Source organism: Chanodichthys erythropterus, chromosome 14, assembly GCF_024489055.1.
Source record: "Chanodichthys erythropterus isolate Z2021 chromosome 14, ASM2448905v1, whole genome shotgun sequence".
NCBI classification, from domain to species: domain Eukaryota; kingdom Metazoa; phylum Chordata; class Actinopteri; order Cypriniformes; family Xenocyprididae; genus Chanodichthys; species Chanodichthys erythropterus.
In genome coordinates, this window is record NC_090234.1 from 577,710 (window position 1) to 589,286 (window position 11,577).

The 11,577-nt window shown below is 39.4% G+C and overlaps 1 protein-coding gene across 2 annotated transcripts in view; it reads left to right on the forward strand.

Annotated features, from left to right (window-relative positions):
- Positions 1 to 11,191, forward strand: part of LOC137036376 (sacsin-like) — a 30,515-nt gene extending 19,324 nt beyond the window's left edge. For both annotated transcript variants that reach the window (XM_067410514.1, XM_067410516.1), the window contains exon 8: positions 76 to 11,191. In XM_067410514.1, coding sequence (XP_067266615.1) covers positions 76 to 10,889 — 10,814 coding nt within the window. In that variant the 3' untranslated portion in view covers positions 10,890 to 11,191. The remainder of the gene's footprint in view (positions 1 to 75) is intronic.
- The last annotated feature ends 386 nt before the right edge of the window (positions 11,192 to 11,577 follow it).

Consider the following 11,577-nt stretch of genomic DNA (forward strand, 5'->3'; position numbering starts at 1 on the left):
TGAATGCTTATAATAATATGACATTAATATTAACCATTTGTGAAATTTGGTCTCATTCATTTCACTTTTTTTCAGGCACATACAACATAATCAATTTGGATGCTAAACATGTTGTTGCACTCACCAAAAAGCATTTACCCATCGACTGGAAGATATCCCATGGTCATGTGACATGGAAAACAGCAGAAAATCATCATCCACCAAAGAGCTGGCTAGCTGAATTCTGGAAGTTTCTTAGCACTGAATTGATAGAGTTAAACAGCTTTATTGACATGCCTTTAATACCACTGGAGCCACTACAAAGTTCAGGCAATTCTGTATTGTTAGCAAGGTTGCAGAGTAACACAACTTTGATTTTTCAAAGGAGCACAGCATCTAGCTTGTCAGATCATGTTCAGAAAATGTTAAGGATGGTGGGGTGTACAGTCATAAAAAGAGATGAGTGTCTTAGACATCATGACATTGAGAGGTATGTTCTTCCAGCTTCACCAAGAAGTGTCCTACAAGTCTTTGTAAACTCACACAGAGATCAGGTCATCAAAGGCATTGCCTCTGCTTCATCACAGGAAAAAGAGGAGTTGAAAGTGTATCTCTCTTCTTTAAATTCTCTCTCAAATGCTGAAAAGAACTTGCTTTCCATGTTGCCAATCTTTAGAATGATGTCTGGGAAATATGTTGCAGTTCAATCAAAGCAAGCAGTTGTTTCAAGCACCAGTCCGTCCATTCCAAATGATCTGCCAATGCCTGAGACCATTGTACAGTGTGCAAATGAAGCTGATCGCAGACTTTTGACTCTTCTGAATATTGAACTCTTAGATGCAGCCAAGGTGGCTGTTCGCTTGGTTGACTGCATTGAGACAGCCTCTTTCCAAAAAAGTGAGGAACAAATGGTAATGACCTGGATATTGAATAATGGTAGCATTCTACTCTCACAAAGTAAGCAGCTGCTTGCAAAAACCAGAAGTCTCAAATTTATTGAGACAACTAATGGAGAACACAAACAAGCATCAAACGTTTTTGATCCAAGAAACAGGACATTTCAGGATCTTTTTGAGGCAGATTTCTTTCCCCCACCTATTTACACAAAGGCCAAGGAAATGCTTCAGAGTTTGCAACACCTTGGCCTGAAGACAGAGCAAAAAGAAATATCAACAGAAAACATACTCCAAGTTATAAAACATATTAAAAAGCTTTGTGACCACTCACCAGATAAGGCATTCAAAAAAGCACATACTCTTGTTCGAGTCCTTAATGAGAATGATTTCCTTTCAAAATTCACCAAGGGGCAGATAGAAGAGCTGAAGCAAAGGCAGTGGGTTCCCTGTGAAAATCCAGAGTTCTTGATTGGAATCATTTGTAAAAATACTAAGAGAAGTCTCTTTAAGCCATCTGAAGTAAGGGATTCAAAGTACTCATCAATTGTTGGATATGCAATGCCACTTACATCTGAGCTAACAGGACATGTCTGCAAAAATCTTGGACTTTATGATCCCCCTCCTGCTGAAAAAGTCTTGGAAAACCTCACTGCAATGAGATCAGTGGTCAACCCAAATTCAGATTTTCAGTTTAAAACCAAGCTGCACAGTACTTACACATTCATGCAAGACAACATGAGAAATTTCACAAATTTATTGGACACAAAAAGCATCCCCTGGATTTGGAATAAAAGTGAGTTTGTCCGTCCAGGAGATATAGTTTTAGCCTATCCACCTGAACTGGATCTAAGCCCCTACATCAAGAAAGTGCCTGAAGAATTTTTGCAATATGAAAACCTGCTAACAAAGTTTGGTGTGAAGAAAACACTGTCCGATGAGGAGATTAAAGACATACTCCATGACATAAAACAAAGAATTAACTGCAGGTGTCCTCCTTATGGAAACTTGACAGAACTTAAAGTGTCAATTGCCATTCTTGACTGGATGCGAAAGAATGAGAAGCTTTTAAAAGACAGTACCCCTGTGCCTGTTATGGCACAAAATCAAAACTTTACTCTGCAGTCTTTGTCCAAAACCGTGTTCTGTGACATCAGTGCTGAAGGACTTGATGACCTGAAACAAGACAATGAGGAGTTCTATGTCATTCATGAAGAAGTTCTACCCATCACTGCAAGATGGTTGAAAGTCCCATTCTTAAGTACTCGCATCTTAAAACCACAGTTCATACAAGCAGAGCAAGATTCCCTTGGTATAGAACAGTGTGGGCAATCTGAACCAATTACTCAAAGAATTAAAAACATTCTTAAAGAGTATGATGAAGAAAGTGACATTTTCAAAGAACTCCTTCAAAATGCTGAGGATGCTAGGGCAACCACATGTAAATTCCTCCTTGACTTCAGAAAACACAAAGACCCCCCTGAAACACTCTTTGATCATGGAATGGCCCTCTGCAATGGACCATGCCTTTGGATCTTCAACAATGAGCTTTTTTCAGAAGAAGATTGGAGAAACATTGTCAAAGTGGGGTCAGCATCAAAGGAAAACAAAGTTGAGATGATTGGAAAGTTTGGGCTTGGATTTAATGCTGTTTACCATGTGAGTGATATTCCCTCGATTTTAAGTGGAAAAACCCTTCTCATACTTGATCCAAATGTCACCCATTTGGAAAAGCACATAGTCAGCAAAGGAAACCCAGGAATTAAACTTGACCCATTCCAGGAACGACTGTATAAAAGGTTTCCTGGACAGTTTAAATCTTATGAAGGAATTTTTGATTGTGATCTGTCAGTGCAAAACAGCAAGAAAGCTTACAATGGCACCTTGATTAAATTACCATTTCGCACTCTGGAGGAAGCCAACAAGTCAGAGATCAGTTCAAAGGTATATGATGAAAAGCGAATTAGGAGTTTTAAAAATCATTTGACTGACAACTCACAAACACACCTACTATTTCTGAAAAGCATTACATCTATGTCCCTTCAAATTGTCCCTGAAAATGCTTCGACTCCTCTGTTGAATGATCAGATTCAGACTCCTCTCAAAATATCCAGAGAAGTCATGAATTCATTTCCTGTCTCGAATGACACACATTTCCAAGAGATCGAGAAAACCTTCAGAAATGGTGATGTCAACAATGCACACATTGTTAAAATAGTTCAAGAGCACTCAGAGAAATCCCTCACCCAGTACTGGCTTTTGTACTCATGTTTTGGGACGCAGGATTCTTTGCAAATGTTTCAGAGAAGAAATGAACAAGAACATGCCTTTTCTTTTCCAATTGGAGGTATAGCTGTACCTTTGCATAGAGAGGCAAAAACTAACGCATGGTCCCCTGATGAAAACCTCTTTGGCCAGGCTTTTTGCTTTCTTCCTCTTTCAATTGGGACAGGTCTTCCAGTCCATATCAATGGAACTTTTGCTGTTACATCTAATAGGAAAAGTCTATGGGAAAAAGGAGTGAAGTCTGAGTGGAACAAAGCTTTACTGAAAGATGCCGTAACCTCTGCCTACATCACTACACTGCTTGAGCTGAAAAAAATGACCCAAAGTGGACATATCCATAACTATTCCTTCCATACATTCTGGCCTAACACACAGACAGTAAGCAAAGCATTTTTACCCATGGTTGAGTCATTCTACTCAGCAGTTGTGCAGAATGCCAATGGCATATCTCTGGAGCTTTTCAGCAATGGACAAAATTGGTGTTCAATGGACAAGGTGAGATTTCTGAATCAAAAAATCGAGGGAAACCGAGTAATTCGAGACATTGCATTGAAAGTGTTATTGAGCTTGGGAGCTTCATATTCCAGTGTTGTTTCTCTTCCATCATGGGTAAAACAGAGTTTCATCGATTGTGGCTTCAAGACAGAGATCGAACAGAGAACAATCAATTGGCCTGAGTTTTACAACATTGTTTTTAAGAACTTGAGTGTTGTGAACACACACAGCAGAAATACTCTTGTGCTGAATGCCATTGACTTGAATGATCCTGCTGTTGATGGCCTACTGAAAAGTTACCCTTGCATTCCAACACAGAGTTGTAAGAAGCTTCAATTTATCAAGCGACTTGTGAATCCTTCTGGCAAAGTGGCTTGTTTGTATGAACTTAAGGAGGGACGCTTTCTTGAAGGAACAGCAAATGACTTTCTCTCACCAAAAAGGATTCAACGACTTTCAGATTTGGGAATGCTGAGTGACCGCCTCCCTATAGAGGACATCATAGAAAGGGCAGGGAAGATATCCAGTGTTTGGCAACAGGATAAATCTAAATGCCATAAACGTCTTCAGTGCCTGTTGGAGTCAATGAAAGACTCCACAGAAGATGTGAATTCTCTGCACTGGCAAATACTGTCTCAAATACCATTCTTTCCTGCCGTAGTTCCTTTAGTTCAGCAAAACAAGAAGGTCACTGTTCTCAAAAAACCCTCTGAAGTTTACAATGACATTTGTCACAATTTAGTAAGCTTGACTGGATTCACAGTTGATCATTCAAATCTTCAAATACACAATTATGATCCAGTTCTGCAAAAATTAAGAGTACTGACAAATCCACCAGTTGAGACAGTGCTTCAGCAGCTGTTAAAAGCACACCAACACTGCAGTGCATTCGAAAAGACGGCTCTTTTCAGCATTGCTCAGTCTTGCTATGAATATCTCAACAATTACTTGTTGGAACAGAAAGATCCAAATCCCATTATTGGCCTTGCAAAATCCTTTCCATTCATTTTCATTGAGGATCACTTTGTAAATGTGAGGTCAGTGGCCAGAAGTGAAGAATTTGAGGAGAAACCATATCTCTATGTGCTTCCAGTCATCTTTTCCAAATTTGAGAGGCTCTGGGACTGCCTTAGTGTCAACAAACATTTCACAAAAGAGCAATTTGTTGCTGCACTTAATGAAATTAAGGCTTTATATGGATCTCAACCTCTATCCACGTCAGACCTCCATAAGTGTGTCACAATACTCATGAAAGGTCTATACAAAATCACAGATGAAAAGCTTACAAACTGTCTCATACCTGATAAGAGAGGTGTGTTGACATCTTCTAAAGAGCTGAGATTTAATGACAGCCCATGGATGCCTGTTGCAGCTGGTGTCAAGCTCGCCCATGATCTGATACCTCGGCCTGTGGCCTGTCATTTTGGTGTAATGACAACAAGGCACCACACTCTGAAGAGTCATTTAGTCAGTGGGTTTCCCTTTCATGCAGAAGAATTTGGACAAACTGAGAAACTAACTGTCCGAATAAAAAATATAATTGATGCATATCCATCAAAAAAGGATATTCTGAAAGAGCTCATTCAAAATGCTGATGATGCACAGGCAACAGAAATTCACTTTGTGTGGGACAAAAGACAACATAAGACAGAAAAGATATTTGGAAAGAAATGGGAACTGGTTCAAGGTCCAGCTCTTTGTGTGTACAACAACAGAACGTTTTCTGATGCTGATCTGCAAGGTATTCAGCAGCTGGGAGAAGGAGGAAAACATGGCACTTTAGGGAGAACTGGAAAATATGGACTTGGCTTCAATTCTGTGTATCATCTGACAGATTGTCCATCTATCCTGACCGGTGACAAATGGCTCTGCATTTCTGATCCAAATCTAAAATATGTGGAAGGTATAACAAAACAGTCCCCAGGCTGCAAGTTTTCAATTGATGATGAATTAAAAAAATCATTTGAGGATGTTTATCATACTTTTCTTCCAGAAATGTTTGCACTCAATTCTGGAACAATGTTCAGGCTCCCTCTCAGGACAGAGGAAATGGCAGAAAAATCTGAAATATCTAGACATAAAGTCACAGACCGTGACATGAAGGAACTTTACTGTGCCTTGACTGAAGACCCTGAAGGACTAATAGTCTTCTTAAAGCACATCACAAAAATACAGTTCTTGGAGATCAGTGAAGATGGAAAAGGAAAAAAAAGTAATTTCCTTATTGAAAAGAAATACACAGAGAAGAGCATGGTAAGCAAGGACAACTTTCACAGACATGTTCGAGATTCCCTCATGTCAGGAACAGCAGAACCCTGCAAAATCATCTATGGCATGCAAATCTCATCTGGAAATAAACAAAGTCAGTGGGTCATTGCAGAGAGCTTTGGCTTCTCAAAACAAAACCATGAGCAAAAAAACAAGCAAGATCATTTTAAAGTTCCTCAAGCTGCTCTGGCTGCATGTTGGAAAAGCTCATTTAACCACACATTTACTGGCAGGGCATTTTGTTCTTTGCCCTTACCTGGACAAACTGGTTTACCAGTCCACGTGAATGCAAATTTTGAAGTAGATTCTTCTAGACGGGACTTGTGGAAAGAAGACAGTGATAGTCTGAAAACAGAGTGGAACCAGTCACTGAAAGTAAACATCATTTCACCACTCTATGCTGACCTCCTGTTACGTCTGTGTTCAGTCATGAAGAAAGATACACCTACAGCTCTTGTATTCCTCAAGTCAGGGCTGGAGTCTTCTTGCCTTAATTACTTTCCATGCATTTCTCCAGGAGTAGACAAAGTCTGGCATGAGATGATCCATGAGGTCTATAAATCAATCAGCCAACGTGACCTTCCTGTGATACCCACTGTACACGCTGTTTCTGAGTCATCACATCTTTCACTACAAAAATACACAGTTACCTGGTGCAGTCCATCTAAACAACATTCAGAAAACTGTCCATATTTTACAACTGATGACTATGCAGGTATTTTCCAAATTTTTGATGACATTGGGATGAAATTAGTACCAAACTCTTGGAAAATTAATGAAATAAAAAAGAATTTCATAGGAGCTGGTGTGAATGTGACAGAAGTCAGTGCTTCTACAGTGATGCATTTCTTAAAGCAAAGATCGCTGAATGACCCTTCACAGACAACTAGTGATTTGCCTTTGCCCATCAGCCAGACATGGATCAAAGACAAAACACGATGTTCAAAACTTCTGAGCTTCTGCTTGACAAATGCCAATGAGAAAAATGTCCATGACCTCAATGAGCTCCCTCTTCTCCTCACAGAAGATCAGATGTTAAGAGTCTTTGACTCTAAATCCCCAAAGCTGATATCAAGATTTAGCAGTCTTTTCCAAAGACATCAAGAAATGTTTGCAGACAATGATGTCAATGTAAATCATGTCCAAATTCTGTGTAAGGGAAATTTTATTAAGGACTTAACAATTGACATAGCAGCAACATATTTGAAACCAGAACTTGCTCAACTGCTTAGTCAGTCATTACCTGATCAAAGGTGCCAGCTTTACAAAGTGGAGACAGGGATGATCAAATGGCTGAAAACATTATGGAGCTTCTTTGATGATCAAGAGAAAAGCAACCAAAATGAAAATCTGAATGTCTTCAGTGAGATAAAGAAGCACTTTGAAAACAGCCCTATCTTACCAGTAATCTGCCCCAGTCAAAATAATGCACATTTCTTACAAACAATGGGGAACATATCAAAAGTGATTCAGCATCAAGATGAAAAAATAGCTTCCATTCTCATAAAACTGGGGTTCATGAAATTAGACCTCAGTTTTTTTTTGGATGTCAGACTTGAGTTCCGTCTCAAGTATATGAATCCAGAACTCCTGCAAACAGGAGACAGCAGTGCTGTTTTGAAACAGGTTTATGATGTACCTCATTCACAGTTTGAGGAGCTGTTTAAAGAAGAATATGTAGATCTTCAATGCTTTTTACAACGTGGGATCAGAGATTCCAATAACAAGAGTCAAGATGTGTGGATGCTCAAGTCCTTGCCCCTGTTTGAGTCAATAACCGGAAAACGAGAAAGGATTGATTTACACACGATATACATTCTGAATTCTAAGCATCAGGATGACTTTCCAAACTTGTACCAGGTTGAAAGATGTGACAGTATTTTCCTCAAGAACACCTGGGTGAACCTAGAATTGGCAGAACATCTAAACATACAGACTCTAAATGATTTAGAGTTCTGTGTAAAGTTTATTCTTCCTTCTGTGCACACAATGAAAGAGGCCAAGCTGCTTGATTTAATGCTGTTTTTAGTGGAACTTGGACCAGTGGACCCCAGGGTTGTCTCTGCATTGAGAGATGTCAGATTTATTCGAGACATCCATGGCTCTCTTCAGGTGGCTTCATACTTCTATGATGTAAATGTACCCCTTTACAAGGTAATGCTTCCAAAAGAAAGATTTGTGCCAAAAACATTTTGGGAGATTTTCAGAGATAAACGTACTGAAGCTAATTTGCTTCTAAAGGACCTTGGATTGAAACATGAAGTGTCTCATGAGGAAATCATTCAGTTTGCAAAACAAATTGAACCTGAAACAAAAGGCAATACTCCTCTAGATGTTCTTAAGGAAAGATCAAAACTTTTGTTCAAGACGGTTTTGTCAAAGAGTAATGATAACTCAAATTTACTGAACAGTATTGCTAACATTAAATTCATTTTCCCAATGCAAATTCAGCAAACACTTTGTGATTATCATAAGGCATTTGCTCAAGAGAGGGAGGTTGTTGCAATCAGTGGATCACTTATTGACAGTGATCACCATTATCTGATATGGACTTCTATGCCAATCCTACCTACAGGACGCTGCTCTCTACATCTCATAAAGAAAATAAAGGATGCCGGAGCCTTGGAGACTCCACCTCCTGAACAAATAGCTGCTAATCTGAAAAACATCTATAGGTCTCAGTGTCGCACTGACACATTGCTGGAAACAAGAAACACAGTATTTAGCAAATCATACGCATACCTACAGTCAATAAATTTCGATGCCTCTCTGTTCTCAGACCTCCCCATTATCTTAGTGGAAAATGGGACAGAACTTGTGAAGGCCAAACAGACAGCACTTGTGCTACATCATGATCTTGAGTTTAGGCCTTATTTGTACCGCATTCCCCCAAATTATATGAAATTTGAAGAATTCTTCAAAAAGATTGGTGTAAAGGAGATGCCCACCGTCGATCAATATGTCACTGTTCTTCAAGAAATCTATTCTGATAGTTTTGACAAAGACAGCCTTCAGGCAAATCAGCAGAAAGCTGTGAAGCGTGTTGTACAACAGCTGTTTTGCCTGCTTAAAGAGGAACAGGACAAAACCTCTTTCCAAAACGATACACTTTATCTTCCATCAACAGATGGAAAACTCTATGAATCCAGCACTTTGTTTTTCAATGACACAGTCTTCCAGCCTGCAAGACTTGAGGGTCCTTTGGAAACCAAGCTGAAACTGCTGGAAAAATTAAACTGCTGTCATCTTGGAGATGATCACTATGAACATCAAACATTGTTGCAGTTCCTTCCCCAGCAAGTTCACCCGAAATTTCTCTCAGATGTAATTTCTGAAAACCTGGAGGAAACAAGTGTCCAGTACTGTGATGAAGGGGAATGTGAATTCAGTGGCTGGTTTGACAAACACTTATCTTCTGCTGCTTTTCTTCATGGGCTAGTCTGTCTCATCAGAGAAGACAGCAAAGGTGAGGTTTCACAGTCTGAAGCTGCAGGAAAGTGTGAAGAAATCTTTTCTAAGATTCAAATTATCTGTTGCAAAACACTTCAAACTGAACTTCTGTTAAACTGTGAGCCACTTGAAGGTAGTAAGGCTGAAACAGGTGTTTATGTGAAAAAACATAAAGATGAATGCAGTTTCTACTTGAAACACAATGATGACATGGCCCACAAAGTAGTAAATGAAGTTAATATGTGTCTTACTAAAGAAATCAATGCTCTTCTAAAGAACTGCCTGACCATCTCAAGCCTTCTAGTGCTTGGGCAACTTCTGCTGTGTGATAACATGGAGGATGTTGAGAAAACATTGGAAAATCATGGCATTCATAACAGTGGTCACAAGGAGGAAGGACACAGTGCCTTACCGAAACCTGGATGTCGCATTCCTGAAGAATGGCATGACTGCCTTGATATGAACTTCCTCAACAACTTTGAAAGTGGAGAGTATGTTGGCTTCAGCAAGGACGAATCTGGTGAATATTTCTATGCCATTGTTATCAACCGACTGGATGATCCACTTGGACAATTAAGACAATTTCCAGTCAGATATAAAATACAAGTTGGCAGTGATGACTTCATTGAAGTAAGTTCACTTGACCTTTACAAATTTAAACGAGAAAAAAAGGCAACTGTGTCAACAGGGTCCACTTGCACAGATATAGAACGTCTTTTGACATCCAGACCTCCACCCAAAGCAGTCTTTCCAGAGACATTTGAAGAGATCAAAAAAGAAATTGATCAAAGCTTAAATGAAATCTGGAATATGTCAAGTGAGGACAAACAAAAAGCCCTTAAACGTCTTTACCTCCGGTGGCATCCAGACAAAAACCCAGGCAATGAAGAACTTGCCAATGAGGCATTTAAATACCTGCAAAACAGAATTGAGGAACTACAACAAGGGAAAACTACACATAAGACATCCTCAACCTGGAGAGACTTTCGAGATTTCTATGACATGTGGAACACAGAGGCACGAAGCCACAGGAGGGGACGCGAGAGGTTCTATCAGAACTACTCTAAAAGGCATTATAACTTTTGGTCATACCACAGAGAAACTCCAAGGCCAAACAGAGGGGAGGCAAAACGCTGGTTTGAACAGGCTCAATGTGACATCAGAGCAGCTCACAACGACACTGGAGGAGATTGCTCAGAGTGGTGTCTGTTCAAGGTGCATCAGGCTGTGGAAAAGGCCCTGATAGCAGCAATGTACAACAAAAGTGGACAGCATCCCAACAACTGCTCAATAACTAGCCTTGCTCAGCAGGTGTCCCATTACAGCTCACAGCTGACTTCTTTACCCAACACTGTGAGACAACTGACTGAACTTGGTGTTGATGGCAAAAAAACCCAGTATCCGAACCATCACCAATTTCCTCACATTCCAAACAAGCAGTTCAGCCTTAATAATGCCAGACAGGCATTGGATATTGCAACAAAGCTTTTAGAAAAAATAGAAGAATACATTTCTTGAAATAGCTTAAAACTACTTACTATGTTCTATTGATCATGAGGATCTTTTCAAGTAACAATGTTGATCTTTTTATTATCCGTTTAGTACTGCTACTATACATACTGGAAATTCTTAATTCTTTGTAATCATGTTTTGATAATTCTGGTTCTGAGTCTGGTTCTCCTCTTGCTTACAATTATACAACACGATCACACGAGAATGTGTATAAATAGTATGAGTGTGTAATCTCGTAGAATATATACGCCAAAATTTTTCGCGTACATATGATACGCACTTTATTGCGTGTATATGACACGCTCTTGGTTAGGATGGGGTGGGGGGTGGGGGTTTCGTATGTATAATTCGTCATAAAGTGCGTATCTTATGCACGCGAAAAACTGCGTACCATAAATACGCCAAAACACATTTTGGCATATATATTCTACGAGATTACAAACTCGTACTATTGATATGCATTTTCGTGTGATCGGGCTCAATTATATGCAACATTTATATTATTGTATACTGGACAATCCTGTAGCAAACAGTAGTGCAATGTCAAGGTCATGTGTTCGATTCCCAGGGAATGCATTAAATAAAATATGTCTTGAATGCAATGCAAGTTGCTTTGGATTAGTGTGTTTGTAATATGTGCATTAAAATGACATTAGAATAATATGTTATTGTCAGTAATTTAAAAGTATGGTTT